The sequence below is a fragment of the Rattus norvegicus genome, chromosome 7 (genome assembly GCF_021556685.1).
Source record: "Rattus norvegicus strain SHRSP/BbbUtx chromosome 7, alternate assembly SHRSP_T2T, whole genome shotgun sequence".
Classification (NCBI taxonomy): domain Eukaryota; kingdom Metazoa; phylum Chordata; class Mammalia; order Rodentia; family Muridae; genus Rattus; species Rattus norvegicus.
Window position 1 is genome coordinate 6,369,496 of NC_141540.1, and position 27,956 is coordinate 6,397,451.

Below are 27,956 nucleotides of genomic sequence, written 5' to 3' on the forward strand. Positions count from 1 at the left end.
CCTGTTTTTGTCTTTAAGAAATGTTAGAGTCATAAATAGAAAATGTTTAAGAAACTTTGCTCAAGAGCTCAAGGCCAGACTGCAAGACTAGGCTCTGACTTAAACTCACGATTTGATCAAAGTTGGGCACAGTGGCTCTGTGAGTTCTAGCCTGGTCTACATAGGGAGTTTCGAGATAGCCCACACAGAGAGATGCTGTCCAATGACAACAGCAGCGGCAGCAGCAGCAGCAGCAGAAGCAGGCCTCATCTTGACCCCTTCCCTTTGAAGCTCATGCTGCCTCTGCTGCCTGCTAACTCTTTGCTCTTATTGATTTTTTTCCTGTCAGGACATGTGAAGCTAAGGGTTTGCTGGCCCCAGATCCCTGAGAAGCAGGAATGTCCAACTCTAGGAAACAGCCTTGGGCCTATCCTAACCTCTCTAGAAACTCTGGCTCTCACACTGCCTGGAGGCAGACCCCAGAACAGTACAGAAAGTCATCTGGTTTCCAGCAGAGGGCTCTGGGGTGGGGTGGTGATGTCAGGGGCATTTTTGGCTTCTGCTCTTTGGTAGAGCAGGAGTTAATGGTGAGTTGCAACATCTCTCTGGGCTGAGTCACCTCCCACTGTCCCCCAGCCCCCATTCTCTACAGTTGAAGGTTTATAAAGAGGACCAGAGGCTGACAGCAAAGACCTGGAGGTAAGAGTCCCCTGCCTAGCCCTGTTCCTCCAAGTTCCCAGAAGTCTCAGGTCAGAGGGCTCAGGCAGCTTCTGGAACTCTTGTCTGCTGGGACCATGGACTGGCAGCAGCTGTGGCTGGCCTTCTTACTTCCTGTGACAGTCTCAGGCCGGGCTCTGGGGCCTGCAGAGAAGGAGGCGGTGGTGGTGAGTCCTCTGGGTAAAGGAGGGCTCAGAGCATGGGAATGACAGGGATACACATGCTACAATCTCCTCTAGGTTTTCCTCTTGCCCTCCAACCCTCCTGCCTCACCCTACTTGCTCTGCCTCCTGGTCTCTGTGGCCCACCTCCTGCTCCTTTCCTTGTCCCCTCCGAGGCACCTCACGTATGCACACAGTCCTTCTGTATCTGTTCCTCATATCCGGCCTTTGGATTGTTTGTTTGAGAAACGGTCTCACTACATATCCCTGCCTGGCCCTGTGTAGTCTAGGGTGGACTTGAACTCAAAGAGATCTGCTTGCTTCTGTCACCAGAGCACTGGGATCAAAGACATGCACCAGCACACACAGCTTCCTGTAGGTCACTTGGAAGCTGTACCCTGAGACTAACCTTCTTTCAATCTGCACGTTATTATAGGATTACCTGTTGCAGTATGGGTATCTACAGAAACCTCTGGAAGGAGCTGATGACTTCAGGCTAGAAGATATCACAGAGGCTCTAAGGTGAGGCTTTAAGGTCACAAAGTGCAAACTTTCATAGCTGAGGTGTCAAGTTCTTCCCTCTCCCCAGGCCCACCTCTGCTTGTCTCACAGCAGGGCCCTGTAGGACGATGATGTTACTCAGAGTGGTGGAAAGTGAAGAGAGATGGAGAGTTGGGATGAGGAGACACAGGTCAGGTGTGGTAGCACACAGCTGTGATCTCAGCACTGGGGTGGCAGAGACAAGCATTAAAGTTTGTAGAGTAGGGCTGGAGAGGTGCCTCAGGGGTTAAGAACACTGGCTGCTCTTCCAGAGGTCCTGGATTCAATTCCTAGCAACTATATGGTGGCTCCCAAGGATCTGTAATGGGATCTGCTGCCCTCTTCTGGCTTTCTTGGGTACTTAAGCTTATGTAAACAACATTTACTTAACACAGAAACACACAGAAGAATGAGTATCTCCTCCATGCTCCCTTCCCACCTATGCCTCCAAGGTTTCTCTGGGTAGCTCTGGCTGGCTGTCCTGGAACTCACTCTGTAGACCAGGCTGGTCTTGAGCTTAGAGGTACTCCTGACTCTGCCTTTGTAGTGCTGGGATTAAAGTTGTGTGGCACCACAGCTGAGCTAAGAACAAAAGAGTTGGAGACTAACCTGGACCACACGATGAGAATTTATCTTGATTTTTACTTTTTGATTCTCACACTGTAGCTTAGACTGGCCTAGAACTCCTGGGAATCTGGCTGTCTCAGCCTCCACTACACTACAGTTATAGGTGTGAGCCACCACACCAAGCTAGAGCCCTTGTCATTCCATGTTTTACTGTATTGCTTTTGACAATTACATGTATGTGTGCGTGAGTATGTATGTATATGTATGTGTGCATGTGTGTATGTATGTATATATGTGTATATCTATGTATGAATGTATGTGTATGTGTGTGTATATATGTATGTGTGGATGTGTATATATATGTATGCATGTGTATTTGTATGTATATGAGTATATATCTATGTATGCATGTATGTGTATGTGTGTATGTATGTATGTATGTATGCATGTATGTGTGTTGGTCATTTTTGCCCCATTACCCTCTCATTCCCCTTCCATTCCTCTGGAATCTTTTCTTCCCTATTCTATTTTCTTTGTAACCCACTTAGTTTAAGTTGGGTTGTTTGTTTTAAAGCTTTTTATGACATTTATTGTTTTTGTATATCTGCGTGGGTGTGGATGTGGGTGCACATGCCATGGTACACATGGGAAGATGAGAGGAGAAGCTGTGGGAGTCAGTTCTCTCCTTCCATCATGCAGGTCCTGGGCATTGAGCTCACATAGTCTGCTTTGGCAGCGAGCCCTTCACCTACTGACCCAACTCACTGGCCCATTTTGATTTGAAAGTTTTGTTTTAGATTTATTAATTTTATTTTATGCATAAACATATGTGCACTACATGCATGCTTGGTGCCCAGGCTGGTCAGAAGAGGGCATCAGACTCTCTGTAACTGGAGTTAAGGATGGTTGGGAACCACCACGTAGATGCTAGAAACTGAACCTGTAAGAGCGAAAATTCTCATAACTAATGAGCCACCTCTCTAGTTCTCCATTTTGATTTTTTTAAATTTTTAATTAATTTTTATTTATATGAGTACAGTGTAGCTGTTTTGAGACACACCAGAAGAGGGCATCAGATTCTATTTCAGATGGTTGTGAGCCACCATGTGGTTGCTGGGATTTGAACTCAGGACCTCTGGAAGAGCAGTCAGTGCTCTTAACCACTGAGCCATCTCTCCAGCCCCGCCCCCCCATTTTGATTTTTGAGACAGAGTCTCATGCTATGTAGTGAGGATGACCTTGAACTCCTAATCCTCCTGTCTGCTGGGATCACAGAATGAGTTAACCATGAATACCCAGTCAGTCCTTGTCTCAAAAACAAAGCAAAATGAGGCTGGAAAGATGGCTTAGTGGTTAAGGGCACTGGCTGGTCTTACAGAGGACCCAGGTTTAGTTCCTAGCACTCACACGGCAGCCCATAATCATCTATGACTCCTGTTTTCTGTCTGTAGGCAATCCACACGGAATAGACTTATATAAATGCAGGGAGTAGACTTACATACACTCAGGGAAAACACTCATATGCATAAAATAAAAAAGAAATAAATACATCTTAAAAATAAAGCAAACCCAAACAGCAAGGCATGCTGGCTCGCATCTTCAATCCCAATGCTGAGGAAATTAAGGAAGGAGTGCTGTCACGAGTCTGAGGCTGGCCTAAGCTAGAGAGAGACCTTGTCTTGAAAGACAAACAAAATGAGAATCACAGCCATTGGATCTACCCAGGCCACAGCACTCCTTGGGAGGCTCTGTCCTTCGTAGCTAAAATATTGATAGTTACTTACAGCCCACAGGAGGTGCTACACGTGTAAAATTATGGATTGACGTTGTCCTGGTGCAGGCTGGGGGGGGTGAGTCTAGCCGACTGAAGGGGGTTGCGTGGTGATTGTGCAGGGAGATGCTCCAGGAGGTGACCAGGGAGTGGAGTTGAGGTGCTCACTAGGTCAGAAAGTCAAAAGGTAAGGAGGAGGGGAGGAAGGCAACACTTCAGGGCAGTCTTCCTTAACATATCCTGAAAATGGAGTTGGAGTGCTGCTGTTTCTGCAGACAAAACTCTTATTGTGAGCACTGGAGACTGCAGTGTCCGCTTCAGCTTTTGTACCAGCCTTTGTCATTACTTTGGGCACAAAGAGGGCAAAGATTGATCCTCAATTTCCAGCCATTCTAGATCCACCTGCCCTTGTAGACCTCTCTCCCTCTCTTTCTAGAACTTTCCAGGAAGCATCTGAACTGCCTGTTTCCGGTCAGATGGATGATGCCACAAGGGCCCGTATGAAGCAGCCCCGTTGTGGCCTGGAGGATCCTTTCAACCAGAAGACTCTGAAATACCTGCTTCTGGGTGAGGACTGAGCTTGGGAAGGGAAGGAGAGGGCAGCCTGTGTTAGTGGCATTGGGATAGTCTGGAGTATTCAATAACACCCCCTCCCCTTTTTATTATATAAGTACACTGTAGCTGTCCTCAGACACACCAGAAGAGGGCATCATTACAGATGGCTGTGAGCCACCATGCGGTTGGTGGGGTTTGAACTCAAGACCTCTGGAAGAGCAGTCAGTGCTCTTAACCACTCTTAACCAGCCCTCATTACCTTAAGAAGGGCACTGAGTACCCTCACCCTGGGCGGCTCTCCTGCCTGTGTTTCTAACTTCACTTTCTGTCCCTTTACCAGGCCACTGGAGAAAGAAGCACTTGACATTCCGCATCTTGAACGTGCCCTCCACCCTCTCACCCTCCAGAGTCCGAGCAGCCCTGCATCAAGCCTTTAAGTATTGGAGCAATGTAGCCCCCCTGACCTTCCGGGAGGTGAAAGCTGGTTGGGCTGATATCCGCCTCTCGTTCCATGGCCGCCAAAGCCCATACTGCTCCAACAGCTTTGATGGGCCTGGTAGGTACTGGTTCTTAGCGCTCAATTTACAGACCTCAGCAACAAATTGCCTCCTTGAGCCAGTTACTCTGGGACCATAAAGTTGAGGTTGTTAGTTTTGTCTGCCTATACCCTGTACACTGAATGCAGAGGTGCGCTTCTCACCTAGTGGGTCCTTCAACCTTATGCCTGTCTTTCATTCAAACTTCTTTCAAACTTCACCTGAGAGGGTACTGGGACACAGAGAAAAGAGTGGCTGGGGAGGTGAAGCTTCTGTCTTGGGCTACAATGAGGGATGCCTGGGAAATCTGGAGCGACAAGGTATGGTGGTACACCCTGCCTCTCACGTAGCTCAGGCTGACACGAAGCCCACTATGCCCCTGAGGCTGATCCCGAGCTTCCGCTCCTCCTGTGTCCACCTTCCAAGTGCCGTGCTTACAGGTGCTTTATCACTTTTGACAGCCCCGTGAGTGTAGAGCCCGCAGGGTGTGCTCTGTCAGCGTGGGCTCCGACGTTATCTTTTCTTCCGTCCAGGGAAGGTCCTGGCCCATGCTGACGTCCCAGAGCTTGGCAGTGTACACTTCGATAACGATGAATTCTGGACCGAGGGCACCTACCAGGGAGTGAACCTACGCATCATTGCGGCCCATGAGGTGGGCCACGCCCTGGGACTTGGGCATTCCCGATATACCCAGGCACTCATGGCGCCTGTTTACGCTGGCTACCAGCCCTACTTCAGGCTGCATCCGGATGATGTGGCAGGGATCCAGGCGCTCTATGGTGAGCATAAGAGTCAATCTGAATGATGACTCCAGGCTCCAGGAGACAATACTAGCTTTCATGGTGTGAACTGGCTTGGCTTCTTTCTCTTCCGCTGCCCAGTTCTTTAAGCTATTCATCCTCAGAAACTGTCTCCAATTCTGACTCTTTTATGTCTGATCACCCTTCCCGGACTTTCTCCCTCACACCCTAATGTTTTTGGTGGTGGCTGTTTTGAGACAGGGTCTCTGTTATGTAGCCCTGACTGTCCTGGAACTTGCCATGAAGCTCCTCGGGGCTGGCCTTAAACTCACGGAGGTCCACCTGCCTCTGCACCCATTCCGGGTGCTGGGCTAAGGGCACACATCACCATGCCCAGCAATCCCATTCTTGAAGATGCAGAGTATACATTCTTGGAAATTTCCTCCTTGCTGGTGCTTCTCAGAACAAAACTGTCTCCTGCATATCCTGGCCACCAAGGGAAACTTCTTAAATTTCACTTCTTCTTTCTGTGGGGCCATTGATGAAAATGTATAGCAGACAGGCAGAAAGGCTGAGTGTTTGGATTTCTTACCTTGTTTTACTTCACCTCACAGGCAAGAGGAGGCCGGAGCCAGAAGATGAGGAGGAAGAGGTGGAGATGCACACTGTGTCAACAGTGACCACAAAACCCAGTCCCATGCCAAACCCCTGCAGCAGTGAAGTGGATGCCATGATGCTAGGTGAGACCCTTTCCCCAACATGCCGTTGACAGGCAATGGCGGCAGTCTATTAACACCAAGGTCTAGACAAGGGGGGATGACATGGGACCACAACAGGAGCATTGGGGGTTGGACTCCAGGAAGTGGCTGGTAACCAGGGAAGATGTGTGTAGCAAAGGGAGGGAACACTCAGAGCCAAATTGAAAGGGGGCAAGGTAGTTGGGCAGTTGGGCAGTGGTGGCACACACATTTAATCCCAGCATTGCGGAGGCAGAGACAGGTAAATCTCTGAGTTCCAGGACAGTCAGGACGACACAGAAAAACAAACAAACAAACATCTGGGTAAGCATTTACCATGGTTGTCACCTTATAAAAACACATGTACGGGGCAGTGTGGCACATGCCTTTGATCACACCCAGCACTCGGGAAGCAGAGGCAGGTGGATCTCTGTGAGCTCAAGGACAACATGGTCTACAGAGTAAGGTAGATTATGAAGAGAAGCCCTGTCTTGAAAAACCAACAGAACACACAGGGAAGCAAAACAAAATGGGGTTCACTGTGATGCCCATTAGAGAAGGCTTTGCTCCTGGTTGGAAAAATTATAAAAGGTACCTGGAGTGGAGCACTAGGTCTTCAAAGGGGATGGTTGACTGACTGGAGGGCTGTGAACAACAAAGGAGAGGCTCATCTCTATGTCCTTCTCTGCCCTTTTCATAACTCATCAGTAGCCAGTGAGGATACCACCTGAGATACTCGAGAGTCATTCTCTCTAAACTTGTTGATATGCTTCTGCTCTCAGGGCCTCGGGGGAAGACCTATGCTTTCAAGGGTGACTATGTGTGGACTGTAACAGATTCAGGGCCAGGGCCCTTGTTCCGAGTGTCTGCCCTTTGGGAGGGGCTTCCTGGAAACCTGGATGCTGCTGTCTACTCTCCCCGGACACAGCGGACTCATTTCTTCAAGGGTAAGTAGGGTTCTTGGGTCATGTCTAAGGGCCTGGTCATTGTAAAGCTTTGGGTGGGGGAGGCATTGAGACGTTTCTGAGAGAGGGCTCAAAGGCCCATCTGCTGACGAGGTGGCTTGCTCTCCCTTTGACCACTCTCAGGAAACAAGGTGTGGCGGTATGTGGATTTCAAGTTGTCTCCTGGCTTTCCCATGAAACTCAACAGAGTGGAACCCAACCTAGATGCAGCTCTCTATTGGCCTGTTAATCAGAAGGTGTTCCTTTTTAAGGTATGACAGAACTCTAGGTAATCATTTCCGAGGAGTGACAGTCTCACCCTTAAAGAGGCACCTTCTATAGTTTGGTTCAGCTTATAGAGTCCCTAAACTTTTTCCTCATTATCTTCTCCCCATCCACCCCAAATTAGGGCTCAGGATACTGGCAATGGGATGAACTGACCAGAACTGACCTCAGTCGCTACCCCAAACCAATCAAGGAACTTTTCACTGGAGTGCCAGACCAACCCTCAGCAGCTATGAGCTGGCAAGATGGCCAAGTCTACTTCTTCAAGGGCAAAGAGTACTGGCGCCTTAACCAGCAACTTCGAGTGGCAAAGGGCTATCCCAGAAATACGACACACTGGATGCACTGTAGTCCTCGGACTCCAGACACTAACTCATTAACTGGGGATGTGACCACTCCTGCAACCGTGGAATCAGTCTTGGATGTTCCCTCTGCCACAGACGCTGCCTCCCTCTCATCCTCAGCTAATGTCACCTTGCTAGGGGCCTGAGAACTAGTCAGTGTCTGCTCCTTAGGGTTGTGCAGATGGGCACTTGACCTAGTGCCCCTAGATACTCCAATTCTGGATGCCACATTCCAGTATTCCTAGAAGGTGACTGCTTAATTCTGAGTCATTCCCCAGTCCCCATTTCTTCTTGTCATATGGCTGTTTCAAGTGTGACATCTATTTTCTGGTGGAGGGAAATTGTTGATCAGGACCCCCCCCCCCCCCAGGGTCTCTCTACATAGCACTGGCTATGGTTATCGGCTATCCTGAAACTGTGTAGTTATGTAGACTAGGCTAACTTGAACTCACAGAAACCAACCTGCCTCTGCCTCTGTCCTGAGTGCTGGGATTAAAAGCGTGTGCTACCATGCCTAGCTGGCTCCCCCCCCCCCCCCCCCGGCGCTGGGGACCGAACCCAGGGCCTTGCGCTTGCTAGACAAGCGCTCTACCACTGAGCTAAATCCCCAACCCCCCCCCCCCTTTTTTTTTAAGATTTAAGTCATGTGCTACCATGTCTGGCTCCCAACTGGGTCTCTAGCTGGCCAGAGGCAATAGCCAACAGCCACACTATTGGACACCTGGGTTGTATACCTCACACATAAAGTGCAAGAAAATGTCATGGCCAGTAAACTGAGCTTGGGATCTGGAGTCCTTGAGCCACCTGACTATGGCTTTTGGTCAGCGAATTAACCTTGTCAAACCTTGGATTCCCTATTAACAAAATAAGGTTACTATCAATGTTACAGGATTGTTATGTTAGATGAAATACTGTACGTGAAGCGTCTGACAGATTCTGGAATGTTTGTGATTAGTAAAGGCTAGCTTCATGTTCCTGGGACAGAACTGGGTGTCTGAGTGTATGATATATATATGTGCATTATATATAGTAGTGTATGTGACATGGGTGCCACAGCAGATCTTGAGGGGGCAGATTAGCTTTCTTGTGTGGTGCAAAGAAAGTAAAAAAGCAGCAATAGTAGAGGCCCAGCTCCCCAGTTGAATTTTCAATGACATTTTATTCCCGAATTCCCTTGTTCTTCCTCCCTGTCATTACAGATCTGCTGCTCAGGGGAAAGTTATGTTTTCTGTAATATGTCTGGGAAACCAGGACATAGACTTCAGTCAGGAGAGTCAGAGGAGGGAGAGTTAGAATGGTCAATGGCTGGACCCGAATTCTGGTTTAGGAGCAAAGCTACTTTGAGAGACAGAAGGCACTTGACTACCGTGCAGCCGTAAGACCAGACTCCTCTGAGAAAAAGGACAAGGAGCCAGCTTTTGGAGAGAGGGTAGCTGAGGCAGATGCTGCGGTCTTCCTCCATTGAGGAGAGGGGGGAGCACCATTGAAGACGGAGCTTCCCACCGAGGTAGCAGGATTCAAGAGTATAGGGTCCAGGAAGAAAGGCCAACCAGAAGCCCAGTTACCCCCAGTAAGGAGCCTGGGGACTGGGAGATCTTGGAGCATTTCTGTGCCATCCTTCCTGCCAAAAACCCTATCACTGGGTGTGGTGGTGCATGTGGTGGCCAGCACTGGGGAGGCACAGATAGGCAGATCCCTGTGAGTTCAAGGCCAGCCTGGTCTACAGAGTGAGTTGTAGGACAGCCAGGTTACACAAAGAAGTCCTGCCATGAAACAGCAAAACCCCAACCAAACCAAAAACAAACAAACAAACAAACAAATAAACAAACAAACAAAAAACCAAAACCAAAAACCAAACCAAAACCCCAAAACCCAAACGAAAACAAAACAAGTCTTTGAGACTGGGTTGTAGTTCAGTGGTAGAACACTTGTCTACTCTGGGCATCGCTCTGGGTTATACCTCAGCATTAGAGAAAGTGATAACAAGCTGTTCTGGGCACACCTCCTAGGTTTGGAGTCAGTGTCTCTAGGGACCATGGCACCTCTGTTACTGGACGGAGGTAGGTGCTTGTACCTTTCAGTCTTCCCCCATCTTTACGAGAATTTCCTCTGACTATCTCCAAAAGGGCTGCTCTGGGCACAGAACCTATCCCTAAGTCCAAGAGGTAGGGAAATCTGTATGGGTCCTAAGGGCTCAGGCCCTGTGTATCCACTTGGCAATCTCCTACCCTCATCAGGGTGTCAGTGTCACTGGAGGATAGGCTCAGTGAGGTGTGGTAAGGAGGACGGTGGAGCTGCAGTCAGAATCAAGGTCCAGGACGGTGTGGGGGCCTGTGGCCTGGGGGCTTGGTACCAGCTCAAGCTCACGGAGACTCTGCTGATAACTCTAAATGGGTACGGGGTAGAGAGAGAGAGTAGAAAAAGGGTTCTGGGTCAGGGCCCCCAGCTCATCCTAGCCATCACCTGGTTACCACCATCCCCTCCAACGAGGGTGTCCCAACGTCCTACTCACTGGAGCTGGCCTGTGAGCAGGGCTCCGGATGTTGGGGGGAAGCTGATTCCGACATCTGCCTCCACACAGTCCTGTCCCAGAAGGGGTCCGGTGCCTCTTCGACTCTTGCTGATGGAGCCGAAGGAGCTGGAGGTGCCTTTGCTGGTGGCTCAAGATCACTGTTGGGGAGGAGGCAACATAGATTCAAGGGGGCTTCTTTAGGCCCTGAATACCAACCCCAAACAGAACCAAACACCACAGAAATCCACGTGACCCTACTGTTGTGGGTCTCTCAAGCCTCAACTTCCCTACAGTTACTGATTTTTCTTCTATGTTTTTCTCCTACCCTTCTCTGGCTCTCATAACAGTCCTAAAGTAACTCTGCCCTGCACCTCCCGCCAGTTTTTCTTCTCGTTCTACCCAGACCTCCTTTGGCTAGTCCAGCTTTAGGCTTCCTTCAGTGCCCTGCTCCGGTTGACGTGGGATCCTCCCCAGCTCTCATCTCTCCATTCCCTTCCCTCGAGTATAGGATCCAGGGGTAGACGTAGGGGCAGGTTGGCTGCTTTTTGTACCACAGCATTAACTCACCATTGGTGTGGCTTCCACGTTCCTCAGCCATGAGTTTCCACTGGGCCAGTGTCCCAAGAGCCCCCAAGATTGGCCAGGTTCCCAGCAAGACCCAGCTATACCAGCAAAGAGGAGGCAACTCTGGAAGTGCCTGCAGGCGTTTACCCAGCCGAGTGCCTAGGGCCAGTCCTTCCAAGAAGTAGTCAGCACAGGCCACCAGTACCGCAGCACCTAGCAGTGCTGTGCCTAGGACTGTGAACGGACGTGGCCACCGAAGTGTGAGCAGGGCTCCCAGCAGTGCCAGCCCTATCAGTCCTCCGACTGGCACCCAGGCTGAATGTGGCCGGTAGATGGGTTCAGTGCCCAGTAAGGTTCCAGCACCCAGGGTCAGACCTAGCAGGAGACCGGTCAGAAAGAGCCCAACACTGCGGACCAGCATGGTGACCAGGCCACAGAGGAGTCCAATGCCCAGGGCGATGCCTGCGCTCACCTCCAGGCTCAACTGTGTCTCCAGCACCCGCTCCTTATGGCACAGCAGGAAGATCACTAGAGCGCCTGACAGCAGACCGGAGAGAAACATCACTGCCTTGAAGCAGCGGTAGCCTGGGGAGGGAGGCATGAAGCACTGAGAAGCAGAAAGGGGGGTCCTACATGGATGGTTCCGGTGTATTGGGAAAGAACAGCTAACTAGGGAGAGAAGCCTGGAGCAGCACACTTTGGGAACCTCAAGGAAAGGACAAAGAAAAGTATATGCCCAGTGATAGGAGGACGGCATTCAGAAATCCTGAGGGGACTGGTTGAGAAACCAGGAGGTAGAGTGGATGCACCGTGGAAAGAAAGCAGGACAGTGTCTGTCTAGGTTATCCAGCAATGGTACATGGGAAATCACCACAGACTGATTCAGATGCTGGGGAGAGTTGAAATCTTGGGTCAGAAGGATAAACTAGGAATGGAATTCTGAGTTAGGAGACAGAGGAAAAGCCCATACTGGAGGCAGAGGTGAGAGCCAGAGGGTGCGGGCAGGCAGAATAACAGGAAGCTGGGAGAGGCAGTATGGAAAACTCCGAAGGTAGCCATCTCCTGAGAGAGGAGGTGAAGTGGCCTGGGAGCAAGGAGGACATTTGGCATTACTTTTGAGAAGAACAGTGTTTGGCAGCCCTCCCCAACCCTCCCCAAGGCCCTGCCCTTCCCCGAGGCCCTGCCCTCACCGAGGCAGCAGTAGATGATTCCAAAGCAGCAGCAAAGGGCACACACAAGAGCAGGGGCCAGGGCGAGGCTGTCCTGGGGTTCCAAGATGCATCTTGGGTCTGGAGGCTCTGGGAGTTGTTGATTAAAGGGCCTTGGGTAAGATGTTAAAGTCAGAGGCAAGGAGGCTTTCTCCATGGTCACAGAGTGGAAGGTTAGAGTAATCTCCTCTCATCCATCCATAGCTATCCGGCAGGGGTTGGTGAACCTGGAAGAGAACAGAGAGCAGGAACCACAAACCTTGGGGACTCTGTACTTCCATTTCTCTTGAAAAGTGACTTGTTCCAACTAAAAAGCAACTCCCCTCATCTGCAGTTGAGATTCAATACTAAACCCTGTTGAACCAGACAGGGTAGGGTTAATAACGTGAGGAGAGGAAAGAAGAGAAGCGGATGAGTCACCTTAGGGTCTCTGAACAACTGCTTACCACCCTGCAGGGCTGAGGAGAACCTAGACCTCTAGCTTCATTCAGCCCCAGAGGTCCTTCCTAGGCACAGGGGTGGTTGTTGGCTGCAGGCAGCCCCCAGGGCCACTGTACTCATTGCTCCCTAAACTCCTGCGAGTCGGAGCCCAAACACTGTGGGCTAAATGCAACCCCCGAGGAAGAAAGGGAACAGACATTTAGAAGTTTCAAGTAAGCACAGAGAGTCACCTAGTCAGCCTCTGCGGGATTTTGAAGTCTCGGCTTCATGCTGAGATGGAATTGTTGGGGATAGCTGAATACAGCCCTACACGGAGGAAGCAGGCAGGCGCCTTGCCCTTCTCCTAATATCTTGGTATCCACTTGCTACCCGCCTCAGACTCACATGGGGATTGTTCCACCCACCCTCTCATCCATGCACGCCTGGGCTGCCAATGGGATTTGATTCTGATCCTGAAGGATCACAGAGGAGAGGCTGGCACTGGGATATTATTGCAGAAGTGGGGTGGTGAGGATGCACTTTCCTTCTGCTATTGAGGCTGAGGATTGGAGAACTCCCGGGGCTCTTCTCAATCGCTTAAGAGTCTGGGACGCAAAACAAGGAGAGGTCAGGAAGGGTGTTAACTACTCACCACCCAGCAGGGCTGAGGAGAGCAAAGGGGTGGAATTGCTTCCCTAGACCTCCAGCTTCCTTCCAGCCCAGTTGGCCGCAGGCACACTCCTGGGTCACTGTGCTCGTTGCTCCCTAAATTCAGGCAAGTCGGAGCCCGAACCCTGTGAGCTAAATGCAATTAGCTTGTGGGTGGGGGCTTGTGGGGGAAGGAGACAGGGAGTGTGTATGGGGGGGGGGAGATGACATCACGGGGCGGGCCCCCTCAATCTTTACCTCTGTGTATGGGGGAACTCAGGCTATCCACTTCTCTAATCTAGGACGAGGGACCCCCCCAACCATACCAATGAAGAGTTTTGTGATGACCACCAAGACTAAGACGGAAGGTCTCTGAATGCTAAGGAGATTAATTAACAACTTTACGTTTTCAAAGCCCAAATGGGGTCCCAAAGCACCCGCTGGTCCAACTTGGTTTCTCCCACATCCCAGAGAATTAGAGTATTGTCTTCTGGAGAACCGGGTGGTCGGGATACGGGATGTGCAGAAGGGTTTTTAACTAGTGCTGGTTGGGGGTGTTCATGGGGGTGAAAAAAACTTGTGGAGCAAGACGGGCTTGGCAGGGACACTGACAGAACTGTAAGGTTTTAGGAGTGCAGAGGAGAGGTTCCAACAGGGTCTGCTAGGGATGGGGGAGCGTGCTGGCGTCGACCCAAAGCTTACTATGTAAATGAGATGCAAAGCAGTATGCAGATGACTGCGGGGTTCTGTTACGCTGGGCTAGGTTCTGAGCTCTGTGGAGCCAGATGCCCTAGCCGCATTCCCTGTCCCGGCCCTTGCGCTGTGTTCGCAGGAAGCCGATCAGCGGCCTGGGAGCTCGCCAGCTGGGTCCTGGAGAAGTGTTGCGTGTAGTTAGGGGGCTGGCTAGTCCGGGACATACATTTCTCAGCTTCCTCTTGGCTGGGCAACCGACAGGGAAGGGTCTGGGCCTACAGGGTCGCCGGCTCCTCTGCGTGCCCTGGGTGTCTGCACGCCAAAGACGGTGTGTGGTTCGGCGGTTGCCCCTCATCTCCGTTTCAGCAGTGACAAGGAATATAATCCGCAGGCTTCAGCTCGCTTACAGCGGGACCTGCGTGGAGGTCGAGGGCACTTTAAGGGGTGGGGCCGGATGTTCTAGCACCGCCTCCTCGATTGACTTCGTGCCAGCTGCGCAAGCTGGCGCTTTGTCCAACCGCTTTTCACTTTCCTTCCCGTCTTTTCCCCGGTGACCCCGGAAGTGGAAGTAGGCGGCCGTGGCGGGGACGGAAGGCGGAAGCGGAGCGTGAGCGGGAGGCGGAGCCGGGGGAGCTGCTCTTGTAGCTCCCCCTGGCCTCAGGCGCAGCTGCTTGTGGGGGGGAGGAGTTACCGCCGCTCTTCGGTACGTCGCCTTCGCCCCTGGTGCCCAGTCGGTGCGTTCTTAGGTGATCTTTTGCAGGGGCATCTCGAAGCTCCGCCCTCAGCTTTTCCTCTAGATCTGCACGGTCCCCACCCTTTTCTGACAGATTGCGGCCTCCCTCTTTCAGGCAGTCTTTTTTCTAAGAGTAATCTCCCCACTCCCCGACCACACCCTTTGCGGCATCCCCCTCCCCGCCCCCTTCCCATTTCCAAGATTGGTGATTGTTAGCTTCCTGGGGAAAGAAGAAAAAAGAAAGATTTAGGGGGTAAGGGGGTTTCTGAGATCGGGGTTGGTGCAAGCAGGTTTGTGGTCAGTCTAATTTACGTTTATTGTTAGGGTTTGCGAATATCCGTCCCCAAAGAATTTGAGCTAACACTGTCTGGGGAGTGGGTACATTGACTATGTCATTTTGAGATTGTTTAATTCTTGGTTCTATCTTTGACCGTTCCCAACTTGATATCCTGTTACAGGCAATGATGGCAGTGACCTAAAATCCTCAGGAAGCCCCGGGGTCATGGCCCAGAAGCACCCGGGAGAAAGAGGGTTGTGTGGAGTCCACCACAGTGGTGGTTCCTCCCTCATTACATCAGGATCCTCTGTGGACCCCGAAATACTTTCATTCTCAGGACTCAGGGACTCGAAAGAGACTGCTCCTAATGGTACACGCTGCCTCAAAGAGCACTCCGACCCTAAGTGCACACAACCTCCAAACCCAGCCCACTGGTCGGATCCAAGCCATGGTCCTCCAAGGGGTCCAGGACCACCTAGAGAAGGAGGCTACCCTGATGAGAGCGAGACATGTTCGGAAGAGTCAGGAGTGGACCAGGAACTCTCAAGAGAGAATGAGACTGGGTACCAGGAGGATGGGAGTCCTTCTTTTCTTCCCATTCCATCTGCTTGTAACTGCCAGGGAAGCCCTGGGGTCCCTGAAGGGACTTGTTCTGAGGAAGGAGACGGCTCTTCTAGCAGCTTTTGCCACCACTGCACCTCTCCAGCCTTGGGGGAAGATGAAGAGTTAGAAGAAGAATACGATGATGAGGAACCTCTTAAATTTCCCAGTGATTTTTCACGTGTGTCCAGTGGAAAGAAACCCCCGTCCCGAAGGCAGAGGCACCGTTTTCTGACCAAGGAGGATGTTCGGGACAGTGGACGCAGAGATCCCAAGGCCCCAGGCCGTCATCGGCTGGCCCGAAAACGAAGTCAGACAGATAAGCGCAGAGGCCTGGGACTGTGGGGAGTAGAGGAACTATGTCAGCTTGGACAGGCAGGCTTCTGGTGGCTGATTGAACTGCTGGTATTGGTGGGAGAGTATGTGGAAACCTGTGGCTATCTCATTTACGCATGCAGGAAGTTGAAAGGCAGTGACCTGGACCTTTTCCGAATCTGGGTGGGGGTCTGGGCCAGGAGATTGGGGGGCTGGGCCCGAGTGATGTTCCAGTTTCTAAGTCAGAGCTTCTTCAGTGTGGCAGGGCTGTTCATCCGTTTGCTTAGGGTAGTGGGTGCTTTCCTCCTCCTGGCTCTAGCCCTCTTTTTGGGGTGTCTGCAGTTGGGCTGGAGGTTTTTGGTGGGACTGGGCGACCGGCTAGGCTGGAGGGGTAAGGCCGCTTGGCTGTTCTCGTGGCTGGATTCTCCAGCCTTGCATCATTTCTTGACTCTGCTGAAAGATAGCAGACCATGGCAGCAGCTGGTGAGAGTAATTCAGTGGGGCTGGCTAGAGCTGCCCTGGGTCAAGCAGAGGACTCAGAGGCAGGGCACTGCCCATGTAGCTAGCGGGCGATACTGCCAGCCTGAAGAGGAAGTCGCCCGACTCTTGACCATGGCAGGGGTTCCTGAAGATGAACTAAACCCTTTTCATGTGCTGGGGGTTGAAGCTACAGCATCCGATATTGAACTAAAGAAGGCCTATAGGCAGCTAGCGGTGATGGTGAGTATCCTTTGCTTCTTCTTGTTTCTCTTTTCCCATATTTTCTGTTCCAGGTTTTAGGGAGTGTAGAGTTAAGGGAAGGTAAGCAGGAGGCCAACTTGAAGCTGGAGGCTTCCCTTCCCTTGTTTTGTTTTGGAGGTGGGGTTTCATTTGTGAACAGCCAGACCTGGAACTCATGCTTCTCCTGGCTCCATCTGTGAGTGCTGTGACCTACAGGTTCTGCCACCATGCCTAGCTAAGGGGCATAAGACTCTTAGCAAAGAGTCATAAGGCCGTTTCTCTGACTAGGAATCTGACTTTTCTCCATCTTAAGTCTTTTGTCATGAGGTCTTTTTTGGGGTGTGGGGGGCATGTAATATAAAAGGAAGGGATTGACTTACACTGCTACAGCTAAGTGAAGCTCCTTTACTTAGGGTAGGGAGGAGCCTAGTCAGACAGTCACTTAGTCGCTGTCACCTGAACAAAGGGATACTTGTTTTGTTTTGGGGTACGGCTTTGCTGTGTAGCTCCAGCTAGCCTTGAATTTGTGATCTTCCTGCCTTTGCTTTGGAAAGGCTGGGCTTACACAATAGCACCATGAATGGTAAAAGAGGAGTTTAAAGAAACTATCTCTTTTAAAAAAAGATTTATTTATTGGTTTTATGTATGTAAGTACACTGTCACTGTCTTCAGACACACTAGAAGAGGGCATCAGATCTCATTACAGATGGTTGTGAGCCACCATGTGGTTGCTAGGAATTGAACTCAGGACCTTTGGAAGAGCAGTTGGTGCTATTAACCACTGAGCCATCTCTCCAGCCCCCAAGAAACTATTTTTAAAATAAAACAACAAAAACTTTTTACCGATTCTTTGGAAGTTTCACATTCTGTACCCCAGTCCCACTCATCTCCCTGTCTGCTTTTACAAACTTCCACCTAAAATAAATACACACACACACACACACACACACACACACACACACACACACACAGAAAACAAAACAAAGCACAGAGAATGTCTTGTCGTGGAAGCTGTGTCTTCACAGTGTCCAACAGTATATCCTCTGGCCACACATCTTCACGTAAGAGTTCATGGCAGTGAGTTTGGTTTGCGGTCTCTGACCTCTCACCCGGACTCCTCTGGGTTATCCTGTTGGCCCAGTGTCATGGGGACACTGCTGCTTTGGACCAGCAGGATCAGCCTTTTTGTGTGCTCCAATAGTTCATAGATGATGGGGATTTTGGGGTGGATCAACTCAAAGTCCTGCATCTGGGCCTGCATACCGCCCAGGTACCCAGGGCCTTTGTTCATACTGTGTGGCTTGGACCTCTGTGTGTCTGTGGCCCACCAGTGCTGTCTGGTGGAGGGCAGCTTTCTGTGCATCTTTCCTGCCTCTACATGGCAGTTAGCATGTCTCTGGATGTCTACTGACAAACCACTGCCATCAGCACAGTCCTGGGATACTGTGATGACTTCCTTGTCATTGACCTCAGCACAGCAACCAGAGGTCCCAGCCCAAGGCAAATCAAAAAGAAATGATTTTTTTTTTTTTTAATTTTTTTTCGGGGCTGGGGACCGAACCCAGGACCTTGAGCTTCCTAGGCAAGTGCTCTACCACTGAGCCAAATCCCCAATCCCAGAAATGATCTTTTTAGGTTTGCTTCCACACATGTGTATACACCACACGCAGCCTGGTACCCAAACTGATCAGAAGAATGTGGATCGCTTGGAGCTGGAGTTACTGATGGTTGTGAGCCACTATGTAGGAACTAGTACTGAACCTGGGTCCTCTGCAAGAGCGTCAAGTCTTTTCATCCCCTGAGCTACCTCTCCAGCGCCAAAGGGAGAGTTCTTTTTTTTTCTTTTTTTTAAAGATTTATTTATTTTATGTATATAAGTACACTGTGGCTGTCTTCAGACACACCAGAAGAGGGCATCAGATCTCTTTACAGATGGCTGTGAGCCACCATGTGGTTGCTGGGAATTGAACTCAGGACCTCTGGAAGAGCAGTTGGGGGCTCTTTTTTTTTTTTTTTATAAAATATTTATTTTATGTATATGAGTACACTGTAGCTGTCTAAAGACACACCAGAAGAGGGTATCAGATCTTATTACAGATGGTTGTGAGCCACCATGTGGTTGCTGGGATTTGAACTCAGGACTGTCGCGCGCCCAATGTCCCGCCAGCAAGAACGACGCGTGGCAACAGGATTCTTCTGCGAGCAAGCCTTTACTGTGTTACAGCTCTTCTTAGTGTTACAGCTCTCTTAGTGTTACAGCTCTCTTGAACAGGGACTCCGAGCAGCAAAATCGCTCGGCTTATATAGACAACAGTATGCTAATTATCTCTCAGGGATTGGTGGGGCTTGGATCACCCCACTACTTGTCCTCCAGGGATTGGCGGAGAATGAATCACCTCATTAGCATATTAACAGTCAACTAACACCTGGTGAATAAACCGCACATGTGCAGTACCGCTGTTCACCACTAGAGGGAGCCCTAGCAAGGGGACAAGCCTGCACATGCGCAGTAAGTCGTTTATATCCAGACAAGGCTGGATGTCGGCGCCATCTTTGTTTCGCCGCGCTGCTCTCTACATCTCCCCCTTTTTTGTTTAATAAAATGACTGGTCTAGATCTGGGTGTCACGTCAATCTTGTCATTGCTCCTGTCTTAGGTCGTTCTCATCCAAACTCGGCCTTACCCGTCATAGAGTTACCCTATCGCCACCGGGCCCCGTGTCTTAGGTTGGTCCGAGTTCGAGGAAAGTTGCCCGTCCCTGGATACAATGACTCCACATGACTGTGACAAAAATGATCTAGGGCGAACTCTTGATCTTTCAAAGAGGCCAGCCATATGTTGGGAGAAGCACCCTTTTTAATGGTGGTCATAGCCTGGTAAACAACCATTTTGTGTCTGGCATGTTCTTTTTTTAAACAGCCAATAAGCCAGAGACCTACTCCGCATCCCAGGAGGACAATAGCTCCCCGGGACAAACATGCCCGCCCACTCCTTGAAAAGGGAGAAAGCATTGGTAATCCATGAGGTAAAGTCTTCAACTGTGATGGGTTCCAGCCTAGTGCTGTTGAGGACAGCAATCTGCATCAGCAATTGTCTTGATAGTTGCTCTGCTTTCATGGACCAGTTTCCTTTCAGATAATTCGAGATTTCTTTGCTCTGTTGAAAATTCTGAGAAGTTAGCTCACAAAGGAATAATGCATAAACCTCTAAGGGAGGAAACACAAGACAGCTGTGTCATATGATACAGTGCTTCAATTTGTTCTTGAACTAAATCTATCCTTTGATTGGCTAATAGAAGGCCAGATGCCAAATGGGTATTAAATTCTTCTTGTATCTCTAGCACCACTGCAGTTCTTTCTACAATCTGATTGACAGTCTCAGCCGTCTGTATTTGATTGGTCATAGCGATTTCAGCTGTGGTAGCTGCGGCAGCAGACAGCACAATGGCTGAAATTATGGCTGCCGTAATTCCAAAATCTCTTTTGGCTCTCAGCAAATTAAGAATAGGAAAGCTATCTGGGTTTGCCTCCACTGGGATTGGCACAAAGGAGGGAATCTTAACTATCACTGCGGTGTCATTAGTGCCATCCCAGCATTCAGCTAAATAGCAGACTACATCAGAGCTATTACAATTTAAAGCACCACTGCTTACATTAGTGCTTATCAGAAAAAAGGTGATCTAGCACATACTGAAGTACTAGTGGCAGTATTATTTACCAAGAGGTTATTATATTGAATATTGATCAACCTGGTATCACCTTTTTCTGGTAGCTGAAACATTATACAGCACGAAGTTCTCTCCCATCAACCTAGCAAAGGGGGGCGCCATCTTTGTTTCGCCGCGCCGCTCTCTACACAGGACCTCTGGAAGGACCAACTGAGCCATCTCTCCAGCCCCAGTTGGGGGCTCTTAACCGCTGAGCCATCTCTCTCCAGCCCGAGATTTCTTACCATGGAGAAAATCTGTCTCTTCCTGGAGAGGCAAGTGTAGACCTAGTGTGGGAGTGCTCAGAATGTGCATGTGAGTTGTTATTCCAGGACCAGGAAGAAAACAGCTTCCATTTTCTCGTGGTATTGGGGACGGAGTCCAGAGACTTGTGCATGCTAGGCAGGTGTTCTCCCACTGAGGTACGTACATTTTAAACTGAAAACAGGAATTTTAAGACCAAGAATATGGAAGGGAGGAAAGAGGAGCATACATCAATATATGTGTATCATGCATATGTTATGATGAAGACATGATTGGTTTTGTTAACTGTGTAGGTGGCCCACTTCTCTTGATACACTATATACTTGAGGGAAATTATTATTTTTTGGCAGTGCTGGGGATCAGACCCAGAGCCTTGCTCATCCTAGGCATCCACTTAGAACTGAGCTAAAGCCCCTAGCTCGGCTGTTGCTGTTTCTATATGTACAGGTAGAGCTACATTATGAATGTAAGTATGTATATGTATATGTATATGTATATGTATGTAATATGTATAAAGCTGCAGCTGAGGCTGACTTGTACTGAATCTATGGGTCTGGCTTGTTAAAACGTTTCGATTTTCAAATTACTATAGTGGCTGTGTGACATAAAGAGCCTTGGGTAAGGCTTTCCCAGACAATTAAAGGTACAGGAAGACTCTGGACTTGATAACTTAGCAAGGAACTAGATTTGGTGGGAAATGCATTCCTTGATGGTTGGCTTGGGATATCCTTAGAGTGGATAACAATTACTTTCCCTCTCAAGTTGTTACAATAGTAGTAGAACTCTTTTGTTCCACTTTCAGAACCTCTAGCAGATATCTTCTCTTGGGCAACATCATTTTTACTAACATTTCCAACTTCTCTTGGAGGAGTTGTCCCATTCTTTATGTACCCAGTTCTACTGCAAAGATCTCTCTTGCTCTGGGACAGAATTTCTGTTGGCTTTTCTTATACAAAGAAGGCTGCAGTGTGAATGTTTATTCATATTCAGACAAAGCTTGAGACTAGATTAGCTTAGATTAGTTTGAGACTGTGAAGTCTAGACACAGCCTTTTTATTTGGTGTAAGTGATGATACTCATCTCTATTTCTGCTGGTGCAAATGGGAACACTCAGGATGCTGTAGGAAGATGGGTTGTTTGTGGTAGAGAAAAGGCTGAGATTGTAACTGAAAGACTGATAGGGGGCTGGGGATTTAGCTCAGTGGTAGAGCGCTTGCCTAGGAAGCGCAAGGCCCTGGGTTCAGTCCCCAGCTCCGAAAAAAAGAACCAAAAAAAAAAAAAAAAGACTGATAGACTTTCAGTTCTGGAACAGAGAGGCAGACTAGTAGAAGGTTTCAGATATAAGGGTCTCTTAGTTACTCTTGTTGCCATTAACTTACAAAAGAAAGCATTTTTATTTTATTTTTTTTAAGATTTATTTTATTTATTATATATATAAGTACGCTGTAGCTGTCTTCAGATACACCAGAAGGGGGCATCAGATCCCATTACAGATGGTTGTGAGCCACCATGTGGTTGCTGGGAATTGAACTCATGACCTCTGGAAGAGCAGTCGGGTGCTCTTAACCACTGAGCCATCTCTCCAGCCCAAAAGAAAGCATTTAATTGGGGGTTTGCTTATGGTTTCAGAGTGAATCCAAGACCATCATGGCAGGGAGCATGGCAGCAGGAAGGCATGGTGCTGGAGCAGTAGCTGAGAGCTTACATCTGATCTGAGGGGGAGAGAGGGAGTGGGAAGAGTCAGGGAGGTGGGAGGAGAGAGAGAGGAGACTGTCTTTGAACTCATGATTCTACTGCTTTGTCATCCAGAGTATAGGATTATAGGAACAAACTTATACTTCTAACTTTGGATGAGTTGGAAACGAATTGGGTTTGAAGGTGTAACATATTGGAAACTTTTATATTCAGACTGTTAATAAAACAAAAATGCAAGGTAGGGTGACTTACATCCCTGTTTGTCTGGGAGTAAAGAGTTTACTTATGCACGGGACTGGAGCTAATCTGGGATACTTTATATGGGGGTTTTGTGTGTGTTGTGCTGTATGTGAATGCGCTCACTCACGTGGGTGGGGTCAGAGGACAATTTCAGGTGTTGGACCTTGCCTTCCACCTTGTGTAGTCGGGTTCTTGTTTTCTCTCTGTTGCTTATGTCAGGTTTGCTGGCTTCTGAGGAGTCTCTTGTCTGCTTCTCATCCATCCTGTAGGAAGGCTAGGATTATAGAGGCTTGATCTGGGCGTGGTCCAGCTTTTATGTGGCTGTGGGGATTTGAACTCAGCAAGCACTTTACCCTGAGCCATCTCCCTGCTTCTTATTTTTATTTAATCCTCTTAAAAATCTATAACAGATAAAAATATTCAAGACCATACAACTTAAAAGGAAAGCCTGTATTTAAACTCAGATCTCTCTGCAAAGCTAGAGTAATTGACCATTAAGCTATTCGGATTCTCCAAAGGATAATGAAAGAGAACTCTTTGATATAAGACTATCTTTGAGGGGTGGAGACATGGCTTAGTAGTTAGGAGCATGTGCTCGTAGAGGACCTAGGTTCAGCTCGCTCCCAGCACTCGTGCTGGACAGCTGTACCTACTTCAACTGCAGCAGGATCCGTTAGCTCTTAAAAACCGTAAGGAAAGCTAAGAGGCTGCCTTGATGATTTAGAGGGTAGAGGTCGCTCATGCAGAACAGCAGAGTCCAGTTCCCAGGATCCACAGTGGCTCACAGCTGCCTATAGTTCCCATTCTCGGGGATCTGACACTTCCTCCTGACCTTTGTGTCACCAGGTACACACACACACACACACACACACACACACACACACACAACCTGAGATAGGGGAGGCTTGGAATGGATTTGTGATGAAAATTTTCTGTGTTTTGCATAGGTCCATCCTGATAAAAACCACCATCCCCGGGCTGAGGAGGCCTTTAAAGTTTTGCGGGCAGCTTGGGACATCGTCAGCAATCCAGAGAGGCGGAAGGAATATGAGATGTGAGTCTGAAATGGGACATTTCAGATGAAGTAGAGGGAATCCTCTCCTGGAAGGCCCTGGACTTGTGGGTGCAGGCTGTCAGGCAGAAAGAACTTAAATTCTTATTTTAACTTAGCCAGCAGCCTCTACAGCAGTGGTTCTCAACCTGTGAGTTGTTGACTCCCAACAACCGTTTTGCAAGGGTCGAATATCAGCTATCCTGCATATCAGGTATTTATATATTTTATTTTTAATATATTGCATAACAGTAGCAAAACTATACTTATAAAGGAGCAACAAAAATAATTTTATGGTTAGGGGGTCACCACAACACGAAGAACTGTATGAAAGGGTTACAGCATTAGTTAGGAAGGTTGAGAACTGCTTGCTGCTCTAGAGGCATCCAGACCTGTCTCTCTTTGTGCCTTGTACCCTGACTCACAAAGCCTCTCTCCTTTTAGGAAACGGATGGCAGAGAATGAGCTCAGCCGCTCGGTGAATGAGTTTCTGTCGAAGCTACAAGATGACCTCAAGGAGGCAATGAATACGATGATGTGCAGCCGGTGCCAAGGGAAGCATAGGTATGAAACGGGGTGGGGGGCAGCTGCAGCTTAGGGGTGGTCACCAAAGACCCCCACGCCTCCCACTCTTACCTACTACTAAGCAATTGAGGGCTTAGGGTTGAAGAGGCAGCTCCATGGTTAGGAGCACTTGATCTTTTTCCAGAGGATCCGATTTTGGCTCTCAGCACCTACAACAGGTGGATTACAACTGTCTAACTACAGCTCTAGCCAGACTCCTCGGCTCTGAGGGCATTTACAGTCATGCACACATACTCAAAGGCACATATACAGATAACTTAAAAATGATAAAACAAATCTTCAAAACAAAAAAAAGATTGGAGTGGCTCAGCAGTTAAGTACTGTCTGTTCTTCCAGGGACCCATGTTTAATTTCTAGCAACTCTGGTGGCCTACAGCCATCCATGACACATTCCCAAGGGATCTGATGGCCAGTGTTCTTTTCTGACCTCCAAGGGCACCAGACATGTATGTGGTATACAGATGAACAAACACTCCTACACACATAAAAAAAAAATTAAAAAACAAAATAAAATATGACACCCAGATTCTATCCATTCAAAAAAAAGGCATCGAAGTCCCTAGAACTGGAGTTGCAGATAGTTATGAACTACCATGTGGGTGCTGTGAGTCAGAACCATGTCTTCTGCAAGAGTGACAAGTGCTCTCTTAACTGCTGAGCCATCTCTCCAGCTCCTGAACTTTTTAAAAAAAATCTTTAAAATTACATTTACTTATGTATATCCATTTGCTTGCATGCATGCCTGTGTACACAGAGGTGCACATGTGGGGAAGTCCGAGGACACTTGTGGGAGTTTTCTTCTGCCACGTGGACCTAGTGCCACGTGTGATCATCAAGCTTGGTGACACGTACCTTTTCTACTGAGCCATCTCACTAGCCCAAATTTTTATAGTTATAGAACAAAATCTATAAAACAAGCATTTACATTTTTTTAAAATTTATCTATTAATGTTTTGAGTGCATGTATATATGTGTACCATGTATGTCTGGTGATTGCAAAGGTCAGAAAAGGGGTTTGGACTTCCTGTAACTGGAGTTACAGATGGCTGTGAGCCCTCATGTCAGTGTTGGGAACTAGACCTGGGTCCTTGGCAAGAGCAACAGTGCTCTTAACCCCTAAACCATGTTTCTAACCCCCTTGAGATATTTTCTAACTACATTCATGGGAATGTTCGGTAGGTCTCACATGTAGTGGGATGACACTCTTAGCTTTTGAGTTGTGGAAGCTAGTGGTGTATTAGTACATTCCAGAAGGGCTGCCCTAATAATCAGGAGGCTGTGAGGTGAGACATAGGGGCAGTGGATAGCTATCAGAAGGGTAAAGAGAGCCCAAGATAATTTGCCTATAGACCTGCAATATTCAGATTCCATAGTCAATATTCTTTTTTTTTTTAAGATTTATTTATTCATTATATATAAGTACACTGTAGCTGTCTTCAGACACACTAGAAGAGGGTATCAGATCTCATTACAGATGGCTTTGAGCCACCATGTGGTTGCTGGGATTTGAACTCGGGACCTCTGGAAGAGCAGTCAGTGCTCTTAACCGCTGAGCCATCTCTCCAGCCCCATAGTCAATATTCTAATCAATCACCTTTGTAAAATCTTTAACATAGGTATGGCTTTTTGGGGTGTATGTGTTATATAATAAGCAGTAAGAAAAAAAAGAAAGGCTTTACAAGGCCTTATAGGTAGTGGTTGTTGGAAGAGAGGAAATTCCTTAATAGCCATACAATATCAGTTGTATAGTCACTGATAAGGTGCCCATGCCCCTGTAAGCAACCCTAATAAAACTGATTAGCTCACTCCCCACCTCTCAGTGAAGGGTAGGACATGGAAATAGAACAACAGTTTTAGGGTGTAATGGGAATGGGAGGGAGAAAAGAGAAATAAGAGGGTGCATAGGATCAAAATACACTGTGTATATGTATGAAAATATAATCAAAGCTCTTTTTGTCTGTAATTGTTATATGCTTATCAAAACATGAAAGAAAAAAATAGCTTAAATATAGAAATGTGAAAGCAGAGTGTGGAAACAGACCCTTGTAGCATCAGTACTTGGGAGTTTAAGGTAGAAGCATTACATGTAAGTATAGCCTGGGCTACATACCAAGACCTCAAAAGAAGAGCGTTGAAGGGAGAGGCTAGAGAAGCAGGTATCACGGCTGAATAAAGATAACTTTAGTGTTTGGGCCATCTTTGACAGTAATGACCACGGAAAAAGTATTAAGCAGTTATTGTGTTGGGCTGCAGGAGGTTTGAAATGGACCGGGAACCCAAGAGTGCCAGATACTGTGCCGAGTGTAACAGGTTGCATCCTGCTGAGGAAGGAGACTTCTGGGCAGAGTCAAGCATGTTGGGCCTCAAGATCACCTACTTTGCACTGATGGATGGGAAGGTGTATGACATCACAGGTACACTTCTGACCTCTAAATACAAGATCTTATTTCTTCATTTCATTTGCTAGGAATGGATGTTTTGGGTAATCGTCTCTTTTTGCAGAGTGGGCTGGATGCCAGCGTGTGGGCATCTCCCCAGATACCCACCGAGTTCCTTACCACATCTCATTTGGTTCTCGGGTACCAGGCACCAGCGGCCGACAAAGGTGATTCTTCTCTCACTTACTACTGTGTCAGTTGTGTGGTCTCAGATGCCTTGCTTTCTAGGAAGTTTGGGAACTGACCTGGTGTATGGTTAATTTTGGTAGCCGACTGTAATGTCTCCTGCCTCATTATGTCTTTGCTCCCTCAGGGCCACTCCAGAGTCCCCTCCTGCTGACCTGCAGGATTTCTTGAGCCGGATCTTTCAAGTACCTCCAGGGCCGATGTCCAATGGGAACTTCTTTGCCGCACCTCACCCTGGCCCTGGGACTACTTCAACCTCCAGGCCCAACAGTTCAGTACCCAAGGGAGAAGCCAAACCTAAACGGCGGAAGAAAGTGAGGCGGCCCTTCCAACGATGACACCCCTTCTCTTCCTTCTTCAGTCAATGTCAGGGAGTCAAAAGGGCTGTGTACAGCGCAGGATGGAGTTTGATTTATTTTAAAATACTTTAAAAAGGGAAACATTTTAAATTGTTCACTCAGTACTTAGAGGAAGCCCATGACCTCTTCTCCCCCTTCCCCAACACCCAGGAACGGAATCTTGTTTTCTGACAATACCAAAGAAATAGGAGGTGGCTAGAGCAAAGACTAAGGGTCTGGACCTAGTCCAGACAGTGCGATTCTGAGGTGTGGGAACTGGGGACTTCTCTGGGGTCTGTACGCCTTTATCTTACCATCTGCTCTCAGAGCAGGTGAGACATGCCCCCTTTAAATGAGTGTATCTTATTTCTTAACCCATTGCAGGGTCAACCCTCCCACCCCCTTTATCCTGTTACACTAGCTAAAAGAAAAAGCATGTAGCCCTAATTTTGGAGATACAGAACTCAAGAGTGGAAACTGATTTTTTTCCTCTGACTTTCACTTTATGGGTAAGCCACCTAACTTCAGGCTTGTTGCAAGGATGGCCAAAATTAATTTTTAAAAAGCAGATTTATGCCGTTCCCTTGGGTGAGGGGTTCCCAGAGGCCCCCTTGTTAGCCGAGGGTTTGTATTTTTTTAAGTTTGTTCATATTTGTATGTACATATCTATTTAAAGCCAGGGGTTATCTTTCTATAAATATATAACTGGCAACTTAAATCTTCCTTTTCTTCTTTACCCATGAGCTGGGAGTCCTGTTTTCTTTGGAGCTAGGGTCTTGCTGTGCCGACCAGGTTGGCCGCCAACTTGCAGTGATTCTTGTGCTTGCCGAGGGCTAGGATTATAGCGTGTGCCTCTATACCTAGCTTTTGAGCTCGTCTTTCTTCCT

General features: G+C 48.4%; 3 protein-coding genes across 15 annotated transcripts; 2 read left to right on the top strand and 1 right to left on the bottom strand.

Annotated features, from left to right (window-relative positions):
• The first annotated feature begins 620 nt into the window (after window positions 1–620).
• Window positions 621–8,862, top strand: Mmp19 (matrix metallopeptidase 19). Of its 2 annotated transcripts, none has more exons than XM_087556912.1 (9): window positions 621–678; window positions 1,294–1,379; window positions 4,172–4,302; window positions 4,631–4,846; window positions 5,360–5,605; window positions 6,181–6,306; window positions 7,086–7,250; window positions 7,392–7,519; window positions 7,657–8,862. In XM_087556912.1, exons 3-9 carry the CDS (start codon window positions 4,212–4,214, stop codon window positions 8,020–8,022), a joined length of 1,338 nt encoding a protein of 445 aa, XP_087413038.1. In that variant the 5' UTR covers window positions 621–678; window positions 1,294–1,379; window positions 4,172–4,211; the 3' UTR covers window positions 8,023–8,862.
• Window positions 8,863–9,015: 153 nt separating this feature from the next.
• On the bottom strand, window positions 9,016–14,367 carry Tmem198b (transmembrane protein 198b). 5 transcript variants are annotated; one of them, XM_087558584.1, is made up of 6 exons: window positions 13,931–14,367; window positions 13,006–13,185; window positions 12,143–12,387; window positions 10,956–11,537; window positions 10,389–10,546; window positions 9,016–10,262 (listed from the first exon to the last, which is right to left on the bottom strand). In XM_087558584.1, the coding sequence occupies exons 3-6, from the start codon at window positions 12,315–12,317 to the stop codon at window positions 10,140–10,142; spliced, it is 1,038 nt and encodes a 345-aa protein (XP_087414710.1). In that variant the 5' UTR covers window positions 12,318–12,387; window positions 13,006–13,185; window positions 13,931–14,367; the 3' UTR covers window positions 9,016–10,139.
• Window positions 14,368–14,523: 156 nt separating this feature from the next.
• Dnajc14 (DnaJ heat shock protein family (Hsp40) member C14) lies at window positions 14,524–27,787 on the top strand. Of its 8 annotated transcripts, none has more exons than XR_015623701.1 (7): window positions 14,524–14,667; window positions 15,113–16,566; window positions 23,419–23,736; window positions 23,967–24,086; window positions 26,361–26,521; window positions 26,610–26,712; window positions 26,859–27,787. XR_015623701.1 is itself a non-coding variant. In XM_087555321.1 (7 exons), exons 2-7 carry the CDS (start codon window positions 15,157–15,159, stop codon window positions 27,067–27,069), a joined length of 2,112 nt encoding a protein of 703 aa, XP_087411447.1. In that variant the 5' UTR covers window positions 14,524–14,907; window positions 15,113–15,156; the 3' UTR covers window positions 27,070–27,787.
• The last annotated feature ends 169 nt before the right edge of the window (window positions 27,788–27,956 follow it).